The sequence below is a fragment of the Lycium barbarum genome, chromosome 12, assembly GCF_019175385.1.
Source record: "Lycium barbarum isolate Lr01 chromosome 12, ASM1917538v2, whole genome shotgun sequence".
NCBI lineage: Eukaryota > Viridiplantae > Streptophyta > Magnoliopsida > Solanales > Solanaceae > Lycium > Lycium barbarum.
In genome coordinates, this window is record NC_083348.1 from 86872380 (window position 1) to 86891284 (window position 18905).

Consider the following 18905-nt stretch of genomic DNA (forward strand, 5'->3'; position numbering starts at 1 on the left):
CACAAACTATAATGTTATATTAATCATATTTTGAACATAATATATATATATATAATTACTATTTAAAGATAACTACATACATATAGATGCACTATAATTTAAAGTATTGGACATGATGCTACGCATATATATATATAATTACTATTCAAAAATAATTATATATATATATATAGATATAGATATAGATATATAAATATACTGTAATTTAAAGTATTGAGCATGGTGCTGCGCACGGCACAGGCCGTGTAGTATTTTTAGAAAGGAAAAAAGAAAAAAAGTGCAAAGAGCATCCATCTAGTACACTCCATTCCAGCTAATTCCTGTAACCTTTCTTCTTCCCAAACTTCCCCATAAAATCATTCTGAAGAACTCAACAATATACAAAAACACAAACACAAAATACACATTTCAAGTTTTCCGTTATGGCATCACCAAAAAAGCCAGCGTCAGAATCTGACCGTCCATTAACGGCGATCATGCATCAACCAGCATCCCCACGTTTCCCTTCAACTTCAGGAACCAATCGTAAGATCGCTATAGCCGTTGATCTTAGCGATGAAAGTGCTTACGCCGTTAAATGGGCCGTCCAAAATTACCTCCGTCCAGGTGACTCCGTTATTCTACTTCACGTCCGTCCAACTTCCGTTCTCTACGGTGCTGATTGGGGTGCTATTGATGTTTCTGTTGATAACACTCTAGATAATGAAGAATCACAACAGAAACTTGAAGATGATTTCGATAACTTCACTACTAACAAATCTAATGATTTAGCACAACCATTAGTGGAAGGGAATATTCCATTCAAGATTCATATTGTGAAAGATCATGATATGAAAGAAAGGTTGTGTCTTGAAGTTGAAAGGTTGGGTTTGAGTGCTGTGATAATGGGGAGTAGAGGGTTTGGTGCATCAAGGCATAGTAACAAAGGTGGGAGACTTGGTAGTGTGAGTGACTATTGTGTGCATCATTGTGTATGTCCTGTTGTTGTTGTTAGATATCCTGATGATAAAGATGGGGTTCCTGAAACTGGTAATGAAGGTGATTCGGGTAAATCGGTTGGGAAAGTGGGGACAGATGTGCTTCACCCTGTGCCTGAGGAGGAACCTGTATACCATGATGCCACTGATAAAGCTGCAGGTATATCTTAAAGGTTATGATTTCTATTTCGTTGCATGTAGGCATTGATTATGTATGGTCTTTGTTTGTTTCGAGAATTAGGGCAGTAGGTTGGAAGGTAGTCGGGTGTATTTCTTTCACTTTCTCGGAGCATTAATTTGATTCTTGTATTTCCTTATTATTAGATTACTATCACTACCTGTTGCTTCTTTAGCCTCGGTTATCTTATTATCTCATTATTGTTTCTGCTTGTTGCTACTGCCTATTTTTTTATCGTTCTCTGATCCGAGGGTCTATCAAAAACAGCCTTTGTAGCTTCTCAGTAAGGATAAGGTCTGCTTACACAATGTCCTTCCGGACCCCACACTGGGTTTGTTTGTTGTTGTTTTTGTTTAGTGATGTAAGTTCCGTTTGATCAAAGAGTTACCATTTTGCTCAGTTTGAAAGATTGGATGTTGAGGACTACCTCAAAGGTTTGCCACTTTATTTGAGGATTCATGCATTTGCACCTTTATCTTTTGAATTTTTTTTAGGCATGTGAAAGTGGTATGTTGTAATCTATGCTCGGATTGTAGCACCCGTGTCGGAACCTCCAAAACGCACTGCTTTTGGAGGATCCGACGCGCACCGATTTTTGAAGAGTTAGAGCAATATAGGTTGTAATTACTCCGTCCAGGTGTTTGATTATCAGCTAGAAAGTGGGCTGAATGTAGTTTGGTGTTTCAACCAGCTTAGCTAGTAGTAAGTAATCCCATGGAAAATGTAGTTTGGCCAGTCAAGAACTCTCACATTCAGAAGATGAAAGCTGCGGAAGTGAGAATGCTGCGATGGATGTGTGGGCACATTAGGAGAGATAAGATTAGGAATGAAGATATTCGAGATAAAGTGGGAGTGGCCTCGGTGGAGGACAAGATGCGAGAAGTGAGACTGAGATGGTTTGGGCATGTGAAGAGGAGAGACACCGATGCCTAGTGTGGAGGTTTGAGAGGTTGGCTATGGACGGGTTCAGGAGAGGTAGAGGTAGGTTGAAGAAGTATTGGGGGGAGGTGATTAGGCAGGACATGGCGTAGTTCCAGCTTACCAAGGACATGACCTTAGATAGGAGGTTATGGAGGACTCATATTAGGGTAGACGGTTTGTAGGTAGTCCCGCTTATCCTTTGGTAGTAGTAGTCGCAGTTTTGCTCTTTAATTTCTTGTCCTTTGATTTGTGCCACTATATGTTGTTTCTTGTACTTCGATTATCTTATTTATCTGTGGTAGATAGCTACTGCTCCTTTTTTTTTTTCAGACTGCTTTATCATGGCTTTTTCACTTTCGTTATTTTCATTTTCATACTGCTTTGAATTGCTTGGCCTTATCTGACATTTTTTGCCATTCTTTCTCTTGAGCCGAGGGTCTCTCGAAAACAACCCCCTTACTGCCAAGGTAGGGGTAAAGTCTGCGTACACTTTACCCTCCCCAGACCCCACATTGTGGGATTTCACTGGGTACGTTGTTGTTGTTGTAGGTTGTTGATTACCGGCTTAATGTATTTATGGTTGGAAAATATTTTGGGGTTGTAGCCTGTGAGCAGGGCTTGGGTACTTCTATTTATTTGGGTATGAAACTAGTTGTTTGGATTTTGCCGTAATGGATAGAAATTAGTTTAATGGTAAAGAGTCTGGGTAGTTTATTACAAATTTTCCGTGGTGAAGTCTTTGTGGTAGACAATTTTTGGCCATTCGTTTCAGTTTGATGGTCTGCTTCTTTTTTCTTTTGGTTTCGTGTCTTATGACTTTCTCTCTTTTAACCATGTTGATATGACATTTTTCTGAGCTGGTATATGTGTCATATAAACTTATTACTTAAGTCCAGTAGATGGTACACCATTAGCTGCATTTGGATTGTTGGGGAAGAACTTTTGGAGTATAAATATCATCATGGTTAATTTAGTAAATATTACTTAACTTTTTTAAGAGAGTACATGTTTCAATATTTACACGAAACATGCACATCAAAGGAAGAGCAAACAGAACTGGGATTTCTAAAGCGTAAATAATTCGACATTAATGTTTTTCTTTTTCTTGAGAGAAACATCTCTAACGTTGGCTTCACATGAGCTTGACCAGCCCAAAAGACAGCCAAATCCAAGACGAGCACAACCTTCTTAGGATATGTAACTCGCTATGTGTGCATCCATTGCCCTCCATAGATAATAGTCCCTTTGGTCTCTGTCTCCTTCTCCTCCTTCTCTAGAACATAATTACTCTGCACATTCAATCAACCTAGTTTTCCTATCCTCTCCTTGATTATCATGCTTATGCCTTCTCATTGCTAGAACAGAAGCATTTTATTTTGAAAGCGATCGTATGCTTATCAGCCTGCACTTGTACTATTGTACTTTTTGCTGCAAAAGATAATATTGTTATATTAAAGGGAAACATAACATATTGTAGCATCATTACATATAGTTATGCTTCAAGGTTATGTTTTTCCTGATTTGTCTAACTCTAGAACCTCTGAGGCAAACAAAGGAGGAACTGCAAAATGAACTATGCTAGTACTAGTAGTCAGGTGGATAATGCCTCCATATATAGCTAGCTTAGTGCTACCTTGTTCTGTTCACTAAAGTTTTGCTACCTTTGTACCTATGATCTTGGACCCTCTTTCCTTTTTTTTTGATTAAGCACCGGGTGTCCGGGTCTCTTTGAGCCCCGACTAATCCCGGGGGTGCACAGGCCCTCGGCAAGGAGTTTCCCGCAAGTGCACCATGGGTAATTCAGGGTTTTACCCCAGTCCGATGGCCCTCAAAAATTGTTTGCACCCAGTGGGTTTCGGACCCTCTTTCCTTTTTGATGAAAAATTAGACTTCTTCCTTATGATGACCATTTTTTTGGTTACTGCTAACCCTCGTCTTCCGACCACCAAAACTATTACTAACCCTCGTCTTCCGACCACCAAAACTATTACTAACACTCTCAGTCATCAACAAATATCAACTGAAAGTTGCAATACAAGTCCACACTAGACTTAGTTCTCTCTTATCTGGCTATTTTATCCCGTCCGCTCTCACTTGAGTTCTCTGATGACATTGAGGAGATTATTTTATTCGTCAAGCTCGGTTATCGTGCTTATACATAATTTTGTTTGTCAGAAGATATGGTTATACTCGCTCTTTTCCAAATTATGTGGCACCATACAAAAAGTCTAAGAAGAAAAAAAAAAAAAAAAAAAAGAGAAGACTTTTGAAACTTGTGGTCTAAAACAAACCTTAGACATTTCTGTGGCTATAGGTCATTTCATTAAGGATAAAAGGATAATTTTAAAGTTAAATTGTTTCTAATTATAGAAAGGTGACATTCTTTTTGGGACAGACTAAAAAGGAAAGTGTGCCACTTAAATTGGGACAGAGGGAGCATGTCAATATGTGGTTTCCTAATTAGCATAGATTCTAAAGCTGAGTTTTGCTTTAAGCATTTGTTCTTCCTAGTACTAATGGGACTCTTTCGCTGCTATTTTATGGAAGTTGTATAATGAACCCAGTTGGTCTAATTTGCAATTTATGGCTTTGAATTGTGTAAATGCTATTCTTAAAGTGCCTTATTCTTTTACTGTGGTTACCACCAACATGTAGCTGAAAATGATTATTTCTTGTTTCCTTGATGACAATGGAGGCTGGTGTTGTATGTAGGTCCTTTTTCACCTCTAAATGCCCATTTCTTTAGACTTATCTCATTAATATTATTGCTTAGAATCTCCTCCTTTAATAGATACATTGAGAAGTCAACCCTTTGCTCATGTTTTAATGGACTATTTTGTGTCACAACGGGCTGATCTGTTTTGTTATTGATACTTATTTGAATCTCTTCTACCTGAAATTTCCTAATGTGAGAAATTTGCTAATATTTTTCTTGGACTAATTATGATAATCTAGTTGCAGTTATTTTCACTATGTAGTTCTCATTGTATAACTTAACACTCTCTCCCATAATTAACGAAAATATAGTGGAACCAACTTTGCTGCATTACAACAATTGACGTCTTTAATACTTGATAATTGGGATCTTTTGAAATAATCTGTTGGAAGTGGTTGAGAGAAAACTGTCTTAGCTGTTCCACTATTTTGGTTTCTCTTTCACATTTATCAGTTTTATAACATAATGGCCAAAACTACCATCCATAGCATATGAGTCCCCTTTCAGGGAAAAAAAAAAGAAAAAAAAAAACTCTACCACCTATAGCATATATGAGAAGTTTGTGAAGAACTTCATATAATGATCGTCCTATTTTAGTTCTTTGTGAAAAAAGGACCGTCTTGTTTTGGTCAATGAGATATAGTACTCTGAGAGAGTCAGCTACATTTCTAGAGATGTTTCAACAGGCCCTTTTTAGCATCCTTTAATACCATTAGATAGCCTGTTCCCTAGGTCACCTAGCGAAAGAAGCTTTTTCACCTAGGATCCAATTATTTTTAGATGGGAAATGGAAAAGGAAGAAATGTAGACAACATAAAAAAAAATCACTGACAAGGATCTAGGTGCAATAAGAGTAACGAGGAAAGAATGTCATTTCAAAAGTGGGGCCATGGAGATTGAAGTCTGATTTGGTGTTGCTACTATTTACTTCATTGTTTCTTGATATGAAAATGGTGTTGATAAATACAGGTTTAAGGAGACGAACAAGAGAGGGAAAGTTAAGGCGTGGGGGGTTTGGTTGTGTGTGTGTGGGGGGGGGGGGGGGGGGGGGGGGGAGAGAGAGAGATCCCGCTCTTGAATCAGGCACGTGGATGTTGCGGGTGGAAATAGTGCCAACAAGGAGCAAGGAGGGGTGAGGTTCTGTGGGAGGTGGGTGGCGATTTATTCAGGTGGAAAGCGAAAATTCTTGGCCCTAACATTCACGGAATGGTACTTTGGTAGAGCAGGGTCTAGTAGTAAGAGCGCAACTCATGATGTGTGGAATAGGCACACGTCTCAGGTTTGAACCCTGCTGCAGACAAAAGCCTGGTATTTAACTGTGCACCACCGACTGACCCTCGAAGATTTCTCGGTTATTAAAAAATTTGAGTTCCTTTTTGTGGTTTTCTCTACTTTATCCTTTATGAAATGTTGACTTTTGAAACATTTCTGTGGGGAAATTAGAACTGGCTAGAATTATTTTATATGAGCTGTAAAAGAAGATTAACAGCTGCAAATTGATTCTCTTTGCTTTGTTTGTTTTGGGAAGGAATAGCTTCTTATAAATCATCGTCACTCCAATGAATTGTATTCTTTGCTTTGAGGATCTTATCGAAAGTAGCCAAGTTTTAGCATGTTAGGGATTGACGTACCTTTGCATCTTTTGCATGTGTAGTTCACTTCTGCAAAATCAGTCCTACAACAACATACCCAATGTAATCCGACAAGTGGGTCTGGGGAGGGTAGGATATACGCAAACCTTACCCCTAACTTTTGCGAGAAGTGAACTTGATATAAGTAGCTGCAGTAAGGTGACTCTGATGCTACCATTCGACTTGAAAACATTTCTTCTTCAGAACTGACATCTAGCATAGGCTTCGGATGTACCATAGTTGAAAACCAGGCTTTTGATCCATGTCTTATACCACCTTGGCATCTCGTGACCTCCATGAATTATATTCAGCTCTTGAATTTGTTACTTCTTGCATCTTTCACTTTTCTGGAAAGTGAGACGTCTAGTGAATTTGACACTCATTTATATTTCTGTAATAAAGGATTTGTAGCTGATGCTCTATGTAGTTCTTTAGCACACCACTAAGTGATTCTGCACAGTCATCATGCAGATGGAATTCTTCTTCTTGTTGTTATTACTTTTTTCTTTTGATAAAGATGGAATGGATGTATTTAGTATTAATTTTAAGTAGTGAATTAAATTATGTGCTGTAAAGATAAAAATACTGAATAACTAGATAATTTGGGTAATATCAGATCTTTGTTGGACTGTGCTATAAAAGTTTTCCCTTAGAGGAACAAATGTAAAAGCTCAGATAGCTCAGATAATAGGTGATAGAAAAATATTATTAGGTGAGTTTTTCTATTTCTAATGACTGCTTCTAACCAGCCAGCCTTTATTTTACCAATAGTCGCTGGACAACACAAAGCCCCGCGCATCTAAACTGTTACGAAGCCTTTCTTGAAAGCTTTAAAAATAAGCTAAAGTAGAAATGTTATCAAATGGCTTCTTAAGGCATAAAAAGGAATTGTGTGAATGTTTGTCCTCTTTTCTCTCTAATGTTTGTCCTCTTTTCCTCTCTCTTTGATTTTGTTTGCGTCTTTGTTCATGAGCTTTTGGTATCTTTTCTTCCCTGTGAGTTCTTTTTTCCTTTTTAATTCCGGCTCTCTACCCATACCAAAAGGGTAAGACCCTACAAAAACAGGCCTTTCTTTCTGCGCTTAGATTTAGTATCATCTAAACAATGTCCTCTTGTTCCATCAAATAAACGTAAATCATGTTTTCACTTGCTATTCTGGATGTCATTGCTGATTCGAAAGCTCTCCTCATGATGCAGATGTGGAAAAGGCTTCTTGAATAAGTCGAAGGTGCAGAGATGATTGAGTACTGGTAAGACGGACTTGGTTTGGTGTGGGCATGTGCCATTTGGAATATGAATTTGGTGGTTTTCAGTACTTTCTTTCTGCTTATTGTTGTCTGCCGTGTTACGGGTGAAGTTTGGAATGATTGTTATCGTTCATGAGCCTCTTTTCTTTGTTTTAAGTTTTAAAATTGTGCTTGCTTTATATGTGGAATAACTATCTTTCAAAGCTGCTTTGCAAGTTCAACGTTCCATGTCGATTGCATTTACCACTATGCTTGAACTCTCTCTTATTCTGGAGGGTTGCTTCTTCTTCTTCTTTTTTTTTTTTTTTTTTTTTTTGCTTTTTTGCGTGTGTGTGTGTGGGGGGGGGGGGGGGGGGGGGGTTGTTTGGTATGATGCAATTGCTACATTCCTATGTGTGTCAGATAACTTACAACAGGCATCAATGGAATAGTGTACAAAGTTAGAAAGAATATTGAAGTATTGAAGGGGCACTTCTCATTCTTTCCTAAGGCCAATTACAGTAGTCGTATCCCAAATTGAACCTTTAGTCAGTAGATTTATCTGAAACTTACAGTTGCTAGATATAAAGAAGCCTTCTATTTTATTATCTTCTAATGTAGTTGAGTACATAAGCGAGTTGGTTTAGATTGTGAAGAACGAATTAGCCTTGGGCATGGAGGAGAATGTTTTTCATAGTTATTTGGGATGTCTTCGTGGATTACTTTCTAACGTTTAGTTAGGTATAAATGCTGATGACATGATTATGTACAAGGCGTAGGATAGTGGATGAGGATATGTTTTGATTATCTTTTTTAGAGTACTCAAGACTTGACAACAATTAATTCACGATATGAGATTTATGTGACAAATGAAAAATTAACGTTAAGAGGATTTAGTTACCTTCTGTTCTTTCTGGCGCTGACTGAATGCCATTGTTATAATTGAGTATGGGAATGACGAGTAGGCTTAGGATTGGTTAAAAGAGAGAATTTGAGTAGATACCACATTGATTAATAGTTGTACAACCTCAATAAATGTAAACTAGCCAAGTGATACAACTTTGAATCAAGACAAAAATGTTCGTCTAACTGGAACCTATATTGAATTTGTGTGGAAGTGGCAGTCATCATAAATGGAAACAAATCTTTAAACAGTTCTAAAGTCATCGACATATTATGATGGATAATTTGTTGATGATGTCTAATCCCTCTATATGTCGGACTAAAGATTGGTCTTTCCAACATTCCAATCCTAGTACTTGGCACTGTAAGCACAAGAACCCCCGGAATTCTAGGGGAATTATAACGTAAGCTTAGTCCAAATATATTAACTCTAGCTAAAGTGGGACAGAATTTATAACGGAGGAACTGACGGAATACAAACTACTTTTTCTTTATAATTTTCATTGCTCGTTCCCAAATAAATTAAAGTATAAATACAAAAATTTTGGATTCGTGCCACCATGTATCCTAGTTTCATTTTTCTAAAGCAAACCGTACATGACCTCCAATTCCCTTTATCTCAAAGTCTATCAACCAAAAACAAAAATATTACCACTGGCTGGCAGCTGTGAATAGTACCCGAGTAAGCTTGACAACATCACCAGAGAATATCTCTGACTTTGTATTCGCTCATCTCGCCTCAGACAAAATATCCTTGGGGTATCACAAACCCTCCCTGTTACAGAGAACTCATTTGTTCTTTGTCGTGGCTTTTCGCTTTGCTTCCCTAAGAGCTTCCCTCTTCTCTTCCCTGTAAAAATATTGAAGACAAGAATAGGTGATATGATCTGAAATTAACTCTGTTCCATTAGCACATCAGTGTTTACCAACTCGTGATAGTGAAACTAAAGATTGTACCTAGCTTTTGCAATTTCCTCTCTAGGAGGGGGTTTCTTCTTTTCCCTCCTCCTTGTTGCCGCCAAATGGTTTTCCGCCTTCCCAATTTTAGTTACACCACTGTTTTGTCCAACTCCTTTCTTAATTGAATGTTTTTGGACATCCCTCTTCCTCTTTTTATCAACCGCTACTTCTTCTTTCAATTTCCCACTCACTTTTGCAACACCTTCTTGCTCTGAATGCTTGTCATCCCTTTCAGTATTCTGCTGGTCACTGCTCTCGATGCTTTCATCACCCTGTATTTCTTCAGACTGAACCGAAGACTTGGAATTGCTCATCTTTTTCAACTGAGAAAAATAAACAAGATTGTTAAATGATCTTTATTGCTTATGAGCAAAACTATATAAAACAAGCAGAACAAAAGGGCTTTACTTCAATCAATTTTAAGAATAGACATCAATGACTAGTAAAGCTAGACATTGAATCCTCCTTTCGAGCTCTCTGTGTCAACTAGATATACTTCTAGTTGGTCCAAAGTCATCTCTATTTCAATAAACTGAATTTCTTAAATAATGCATTTGCTATGCAGCTATTGACAGCACAAACTCTCACCAAAGGATAAGGCATACCTTGGCTACAAAGAATCCATCCATGTTGTGCACATGCGGATAGAATCGCCTTGTCTTGTCCAAAGATGTGTGGAAACGGTGCTGCCTAAAGCGAATAAATCTGGGATTCAAGGCAGCTTTAATTAGTTGTAGAATTAGACAACCTTTAAATAAATGCACATAAACAACACAAGTTATACCCAGGCCTCCCAAAATCAAGTCCACATGGCACAAGCTTAACATCTCTCTTCTTGAGTGCATAGTCTATAACTGCTTCATTCTGCAATATCAAGTTAGACAAATGAGTCAGAACACTTCGACAGGCTCCATCTCTTTTGAAAATTCATTTGGAAATAATATATTAAGAAAGATACCTCATCAACCATAATGGAGCAGGTAGAATACACTATGTATCCACCTGATTTTGAGTTGGCATCAACCATGTCAATTGCTGCAAGTATTAGTTCCTGCAAATGATAATTGACAACGAAACAGGTTTGTCAAAGGCCACAACAATATGTGAAGGGGGGAATATATGATGAAAAATAAACATCATGGAGCAAAATTAACACTGCTGAAGAGGGATATGAAACTTTTAATACCATCACCAACACCCTCCTGCTTTGGGAGGGGGCACAGATAATAACACATCAAACAAGAAAGGCGATAAGGCAACTAGAAATGCAAAATCTGTCGTCCTATACAACAATTGAGATCAATGAAATCAATCATTAGAAACAAAGAAGATAATGTTCACTTCTTCAACTTAATTTTTCCCAAAATACAGACTTTCAGAAACCAGGGCTTTCAAACAGCCTGAGAAGTCAGATGCTGGCAATGTACTTCATCTGGCTTGTCGCTCTGTTATGAAGAATGACAAGCTCAAGCATGCAACCAATTCATGGAAATTTTCATGATATCCTGCCACGGCGAAAATCGTTGCAAGTCTACAAATATGCATGACACAAAATTACCAAATTTACACGTCAAACTCAGTTATACCTTCTGCAGTTGTGAGCAATTTTGTATATCAGGCGCAGTTTTGGAAGTTTTAACAGACTCATCCTTGGAGATTACCTGCAGAAAGAACAATATTAACCTGTTTAAACATGATCAAAGTCTAGCATATACATAAAAAAGATTACCACATACCCCAGTGCCACTGCAGGGAGCATCCAGCAAAATCCTATCAGCAGTGTTCTGACCCAAAACTTTAGGCAGCTGAAATGATTCCCCAAAGAAGGTATTAGATCAGAGGACTTTGTCCATATCTTATTAGTAAGAACGCAAACCAAGAAACAGACACAAGGACAAAAAAAATACTGTCAGACCAGCGCCTGTAGCTCAATGAAATTAGTAAAGACCAATTTCAGCAAACAACAACTAGTGTTCATAGTGGGGAAGAAATAGAACGCCATTGTCCCCATATGAAATACAAATATAAAAATAAAAATGCAGCCAGTTCTAAAGGGAAGATTGCAACATAGTCCAATTCAAACCTCTCTTCCATCATAGTTGCAAACGATGGTGTTTGTTACCCCCATGCGATGTAAATTAGCAGTGAGCGATTTAAGTCTTGACTCCTTCATCTCATTTGCATAAATAATACCTAGTTTTCCAAGGTGAAATGGGTCAGTGGCAGTCAGACAATGATTGAAATGACAAATGCTACTAACCGGAAGACAAGCATTACTTATAAGTAACTTCAAAAGCAGAACCAAGGAGAAGAGAGAAACTAGAAAAATATCATGGCAAACATTATTATGTCAGAAAAGTTTAGGACAAATAACAGCAAGTATATGAGACACGTCAAGGAGAAGATGTTCATTCGATACAATCTATTGTTTGAGAAACTAACAAAAACCTGAAGAGATTTCACTGGAGCAAGCAAACAAATTGGCAACACAGGTTAACCTAGACTACTTTTTGCTAAGAATGATATACATGGGCGCATAGCAAAGTCGAACGAATGCATCCAATAGATTTTGGTAAACTGCATTAGAAATTAGCAGGACAAGGAATTAACACAATGAATTTTTTATAAGAAAAAGGAGATAATGAATACTGACACCAGCGCAGCATGAGGTATTTCAAATTCATTCTCCATAGGGTATGTAGAAAGTATGGATGCATTATGGAGAAAATGGATTCGTTCGCAAAAAGTACAACACGATTAACTGCAAATGAATACATACCACTATTTTTCATCAGTGCAGCAACATAAGTTGTTTTGCCTCCAGGAGCAGCACTATACCATGAAAAAATTACCCAATTTAGAAGTACAAAAGTTACAAAAAGGTTCCACTTTTCTGCTTTCTGAACTTACAATTAAATAGTTGGTAGATACTGTTTTAGCTTCCCTCTCAAAGAAAAGATATTAAAAGTGCATAACTTGTACCTAAGATCGGACAAAGCTATATCCAAGACAAAGCTGCTGATTTAAAGAGAGAAAGGATAATTACAAGTAAAAGAGGAACCGATGATGCCTTATTTTTCAATTAGCTTTTTCCTACACTATCTAAACAAGCACCAGACAACTCTTACAACAATCAAACTTTGTTAATTCTTACTGATACATAAAATAGAATGAAAAGATAATAAATCAGAAAAAGATTTCAACTAGAAATAACTGAATAGTGAAAAACTCAGTGATAGATAATTGAAGCAAACGTTTTTCAGACAAAAAGTTTTTCACTTACGCCATATCAACAACACGTTCATTCTCCTGTGGGGCAAGGGCCATTACGGGCAGAAAAGAACTTGCACTTTGGAGCTGTAAGCAAGTTATTTGTTAGAAATAAGCATCACAGATGCATGCTAAGAGCAAAGCCATCTTTTAAAGTGTAACGTCAGGATACCATGTAATGACCAGCCATATACTCAGGTGTGGCACCAACTGGAACTTGAGAATCATATACAACAAGTCCAACCTACAAAGTCATAAATGCATATGCTGAAATAAGTAAGAATACATATGAAAAAATAAGAAATAACAGATCCAAATTGATGGACAAATAATGGGTCAACCCAAAGTAAATACAGAGAATCACAGTTAATTTTTGTACCTTAGACCATTTGCTTAATGGGTCCAAATTGACACCTCTGTTAAGAAGAACACCAGCTAAATCCCGCCTGCGAGTCTGAAATCCGGTAAAAGCAATACACTATGAGTCGACCATCAAAGTGAGAAAAGGTAAGGATAGAAAAGAGGCAGATAAAAACATGACCTTTAAAGTGTTTGTCCGTAGAGAAATCGGTCGGGGCTTCTCACATGCTTCAATAAGTTCAATCAACTCAACAGGGGGAAACATCTGCAAGTAAGGTCACATATGATCCCCATTGAAATGAAAAATGCAACTTGAAAAGGAAAGGATGCAGGGTCTAAACTACTTTGAGTTAGAAATTACCTCCACTAATGTTTCAATCAGAAACTCATTGTATCCATAATATGAACCCAAGTCCCTTTTAAGTTGATCAACGTAATCCTTACGTGTCACACCTTCTTGCCTCAATGACTTCAAATTTGAAAGCACTCGAACAACTGCATTTATTTTATCATATTTGAATGATAAACTTACTTCTCAGAAGAAAAAATAATTCAAAAAGGCAAAATGAACGAGAGAAACTCACTCTGTTTTATCCTCATTTGGAGATTAGTGAGATCCGGGGGTCTATGCGTTTCTTCTTCAAGCTCCTAAAAAGTACAATAACAAATTTAGCATTCATAAAAGACAAATAAAACCTCAAATAAAGAAGTTGAACACTAAGCAAACCTCAGTTGCCGGCAGTCTGAACTCATCAGCTTCTTCTTTAATATTGAGCTGCAGTTCTGCTTCAGCGTCCTCCTCTTCTCTTTTGCTTTTGTCATCAAGACGTTTTGACTTCTCTTCTGCATCAGAATCAGAATTTACGTCTGAATCCGAATTAACATCTGAACCATCATCTGCAGCAAATATGACAAAACAAATAAGAATGTCTATTAAGTCATAAACCGGGTGGATGATAAAATTAGAATACCAATGCAATGCACCTAACAGCATGTTTGGATGGTTGTTACCTATTGTATTGTATTCTGCTGTTAATTTTAATACAATGTTTGTTCTGATTGTTACTTAAATTTGATGTAACGACCGATTTGGTGTGATCACGTCGTTACCTTATTCTTTGCTTATTATCTATTAATCCTATTTTATCCTTTATCCTACCTTTTTATAATAGCTCTAACTAGTAACCTACTTTTCTTATTACTGATGTGTAGCATTATATAATGACGGGAACGATCCAAACAATGTATTCATCAAAACAATACAGTACAATACAATACAACACAATATACTCCCTCCGTTTCAATTTGTTTGTCTAACTTTTCTTTTTAGCCCTGATTCTCTATTTCCATTTTTGGTAAATCCGTAATTCCAACTTTACACATGGCATGTTTAAGACCACGATATTAAAGGACATTTTGGTACATTCTACCTATCTTTAGTTAACAAACACAAGATTCAAACCATCTTAAACTCCGTACCAAGTCAAAACCAGACAAACAAATTGAAACGTAAACGGAGGGAGTAATATAATACGACACATTATGAAACGATATGTAACAACCATTAAAAAAAGGTGCATAAGAAAGTACCAGCATCACCAGCTGCTAATATATCAGCAGCAAAGGGGTCATCCACATCAGAAGACATATCAGAATCTGACTTCATTTCATCATCTTCTTCTTCTTCTTCTTCTTTATCACTAAACCCTCCATCACCATCTTCTTGAAAATCCCCATCACTGTCACTAAAAAGTTCCTCTTTTTCCAATGGCTTAGGTGGCAAAGGTTCCTTCTTTTGCTTCTTCTTCATAGGGGCTTTCACTAATTTAGAACCACCTTTCTTACCCAGTTTTGGACCAGCCATTTTTAGCTGCTACAATGCAACAAAAAAGTGTCAGCCTCAAATAAAACCCTAATTTCAACGAGGCCCTTATTACTATACGTTAGTAACAGTGAGCACCAAGACTCCTTGACAATAAACCCTAATTTACGTCCAAAAAAAGGGGTTAGGCAGTTGGTCAGTTAAATTTGAGAAAGATGAACATATACATTACCTTTGGAGGGAAGCGGCTCAGTGTGGGAATTAATTTCAGGGCTTGATTTGGATTGGACACAAGTTTGGGTCTACTATTTCATATTCTTTCAGTTATTGTTATTTCGGCCCAGTTAAAAAGCTATGTGGGCTTTGGTACAAGTTCATCCATTTTTTTGCGTGTATTCCCCTTCTTATGGGGTGGTCTTTAAATTTTGTTCCTCATATTTGTGGTCTTTAAGTTTTGTCCTTCGCTTGAAAAGGTGGACAAATACCTGAGGTTCTGTATTTGAACTCCCGCTTAGGCATAAAATAAAAAAATAATTTCGCAAGGCAAGGCTGAGGAGCGTGTACGCCGGATTCGGCATACACTCCTTACGGAAAAACTAAAGTTATGCCGAATCTAGCAAAACTAAAAGTCTGCCCCATAAGGCAGAACTTTTCCTTAAGGCATAGTTTAGTTATGCCTTATGGGGCAGACTTTTAGTTAAGGCATAACCAAAAGTATGCACACTTTTAGTTAAGGCATAACTAAAAGTATGTCCCATAAGGAGAAACTTTTCTTTAAGGCATAACTAAAAGTTTGACTTGAAAAGTAAATAAAATAAAATATATGCCTCAAAGCAAAGTCTGTTGAAGGTGACAGAGCGAAATTCAAACCCTGTCTTGCGATTTTTTTTTTAATTTTTGATTGAACAAGGATTCAAACCCGGAACCCATGGATTTTAGGTGAAGGGCAAAACTTAAAGACCAGCAATTTGGGGGGGGGGGGGGGGGGGAAATTTAAAGACCACCCCCAAAAAAAAAAAGGGCAATTCATTTATCCAATCAAGTACATTCCTAATGTTCCGTTACTCAAGGGTCATTTTCACTTCTTTTCCTATTTTGTGTTGGTCTTTAATTTTTGTCCTTCAAATGGGCTGGTCGTTAATTTTTTATCTCTAAAATCAAATTTATGCCTAGAAGGAAATAAGTTACGCATCATAATATTCACAAGTTATGCTAGCGCACTTAAAGAACTTATGCACCACTAGACATAAGTTTGATTTTGAAGAACAAATATTAAAGACCAGTACATTTGAAGGGCAAAGACCAATCCATTTGAAGGACAAACCGTGCGATTACTTCATCACGCAAAAATTGCAACCTTTTTTTAAAAGTTAATCAAAAGCGTAATAAATTAAACATAATAAAAATATCTTATGTGTGAGTTTTTTCTAACTACGCGATATAAATATTGAAACCCTTTTCTGTGATGTATAATACAACTTAGATGCATGCCCTTTGAAGTTAAAAGCAGAATGAGATATTTCAAAGCTATTAACAAGCACAAGTCATAGCACATTCAAGAAAATTCTATGTTTTAACACATATAATTGTTTTCATAAAAACTCGTGCCACAAAGAAAATAAACTAAATTCTATTTTATAAGTAATTATAACCATATAGCAAAGCGCTTCTGTGACAGCTTAAAACCTAATTGTACGACAATTGATATCAAAGTTAGCTGGGCTATTGTTGGTATTTGTCCCCAACACCACTTTAATTAGTTTTATATTGTCAAACCATTTGATGGTTATGGGCAGGGCAGTTCACAGGAAACCATTAAATCGAATCAAATCGATAAAAAAACTAAAAAAAATTAGGTTTGATTTGATTTGATTTTTAATAGTAAAAACCGACAAAATATGATTTGATTTTGATTTTAAATAAAAAATAACCGAAAAAACCCGAATCAAATCGATTATATGTATAATATTTAAAAATTATAATTTTACATATGTATATGAAAGTTTTTACTGTAGTATATTGTTTCTTTGGGCCCAAGTACAAAGCAAAGGAAAATATAGCCCATGAACCTTAGGCATATATCATCAGTATCTATATAGAGTAATTAAAAAAAGGCAAAAAACGTTTATGTACATAGTAAGTGGTATATTTATAGAACATGACGATACTTTTCAGTTTACAAAATATATCAATAGATTTGTTATAAAATCTATACGAATCAGGCAAATTAAAAAGAAGTAAATAGAACACATTAATTAAACTATTTTCCTTATTTTATCCACTTTTATCTCTTCATTCAAAATTAAGAGATATTGTTCCAACTTTTGGTATTTTATTTCATCCACTTTTCTCTCCCCATTCAAAATTAAGAGATATTGTTCCCTAATTTTCTCCAACTTTTACTCAAAAAGTCCATTCTAATCGGTAATTTTTATGCACAAAGTTCATACACCAGAAAACATATGTGTATAATTTGTGTATGCAATATGTATAATTGTATAAATTCATTATAATTTTTATAGATGAATCCTGTATAAAAATCGTATGTGTATTTTGATTATGATAAAGTACAGCTAAATTGTATAAAATATTATCAAAGTATGTACAATAAATTTGTAATTGATACAAACCAGATTCCATACAAAGTTCATACACTAGAAAATAAATATGTATAATTTTTTTTATTCAATATGTATAACTGTATAAATTCGTTATAATTTTTATGTATGAAATATGTGTAAAAGTTATATGTATATTTTGATTATGATAAAGTACATATAAATTGTATAAATTCTGATCAAAGTATGTATAGATTATGAGAAAGTATATATGTATAATACGTTTTCTGATTGATACAAACCTGATTCCATACACATTTCATACACTAATTCATATCGAATTTATTGCATTTCATATACATTGTACCGCATATATCTAAATGATATATAGTAAATTTCATACACATTTCATACACATATTAGTTTTCAACATTTTTTAAAACTACAGTTTATATAATATATAAAGATTTCAAACACACAATGATCACACATATCTCAAAACGATACAAACCAATTTTTATATACAATTAATACACATGTTAGTAATAAAAAATACTTCGTAATATTGGTTTAAAAATTTATTCTAGGGGAGAAGATGAATTTTAGGTCTGGAAATGGTGTATATCATAGAAGGAGAGGGAGAGATAGAGAGAAATCTTTTTAAAAAGTAGAAGAAGTTGATTAGTAATTATCCTAAAATTAAGCCCATATTTAAAATCAGATTCTTTTCCTTAAAAAAGCCTAAAATCGCGGGATCCCATTAAACTAAAATCTGATATACTTTGTAATTTTATTGGTATATTTTGTAAATAAAGAAAAATATCCTTACGTTTTGTAATATAGAGTCTTAAGTAGTATTATTAGGTCATTAAAAAAATCATATTTAGTCTCCTCCTTCAAGCGTACAAAATTCTTTCAACTCTTAACTATTGGAACATGTTTATCTGATCAGAATGTTGGCTTAGGTGATATAGTAGAAACCAAACAGAATTCATCTAGATAGCTATTTCAGTTGTTGAGTTTTATTATAATTCCTCCAACCCTTCTCCCTATTGTATTATATATACCCGTGTATATAGTTAAGAAAAATAATAATCTTATTAAAAACCGATAAAACCGAAAAGATAAAAAAAAACCGACATAAACAAATTTAATTGATTTGATTTGATTCGATTCTTGTATTTAAAAAACCGACTTAAATGATTTGGTCATCTTTTAAGTACCAACCGATCCAAACCGGATCATGAACAACCCTAGTCATGGCCGAGCATAACCATGGTTATTTTGTATACAGAACCATAATTTTTGCTTATGCGTAGAGTGCAGGATATTATGGTGCAACAGAGTTTGACAGAAAAAATTAGTTGAAAAGAAGCCAATAGA

The 18905-nt window shown here is 35.8% G+C and overlaps 2 protein-coding genes across 2 annotated transcripts; one reads left to right on the plus strand and one right to left on the minus strand.

Moving 5' to 3' along the window:
- The first annotated feature begins 224 nt into the window (after positions 1–224).
- LOC132621452 (universal stress protein PHOS32) lies at positions 225–7896 on the plus strand. The gene is made up of 2 exons (XM_060335726.1): positions 225–1137; positions 7621–7896. The coding sequence occupies exons 1-2, from the start codon at positions 423–425 to the stop codon at positions 7638–7640; spliced, it is 735 nt and encodes a 244-aa protein (XP_060191709.1). The 5' UTR covers positions 225–422; the 3' UTR covers positions 7641–7896.
- A 1127-nt stretch (positions 7897–9023) lies between these two features.
- LOC132621449 (26S rRNA (cytosine-C(5))-methyltransferase NOP2B-like) lies at positions 9024–15177 on the minus strand. Its single transcript, XM_060335724.1, has 17 exons — positions 14733–15177; positions 13870–14039; positions 13727–13790; positions 13504–13637; positions 13324–13407; positions 13162–13236; positions 12955–13026; positions 12796–12869; positions 12292–12344; positions 11596–11705; positions 11249–11317; positions 11099–11173; positions 10471–10563; positions 10297–10376; positions 10118–10217; positions 9510–9835; positions 9024–9402 (listed from the first exon to the last, which is right to left on the minus strand). The coding sequence occupies exons 1-17, from the start codon at positions 15004–15006 to the stop codon at positions 9342–9344; spliced, it is 1914 nt and encodes a 637-aa protein (XP_060191707.1). The 5' UTR covers positions 15007–15177; the 3' UTR covers positions 9024–9341.
- Between the last annotated feature and the right edge of the window lie 3728 nt (positions 15178–18905).

Bases quoted from the DNA above. Each gene is read 5' to 3' on its own strand.
- LOC132621449 (XM_060335724.1), bottom strand. From the start codon at position 15,006: ATGGCTGGTCCAAAACTGGGTAAGAAAGGTGGTTCTAAATTAGTGAAA. The intron at 13,638-13,726 runs GTGAGTTTCTCT...AAATAAATGCAG, and splicing joins CCAAATGAGGATAAAACAGA to TTGTTCGAGTGCTTTCAAAT. The intron at 12,345-12,795 runs GTAAGTGAAAAA...TTCATGGTATAG, and splicing joins GAACGTGTTGTTGATATGGC to TGCTGCTCCTGGAGGCAAAA.
- LOC132621452 (XM_060335726.1), top strand. From the start codon at position 423: ATGGCATCACCAAAAAAGCCAGCGTCAGAATCTGACCGTCCATTAACG. The intron at 1,138-7,620 runs GTATATCTTAAA...CTCATGATGCAG, and splicing joins TGCCACTGATAAAGCTGCAG to ATGTGGAAAAGGCTTCTTGA.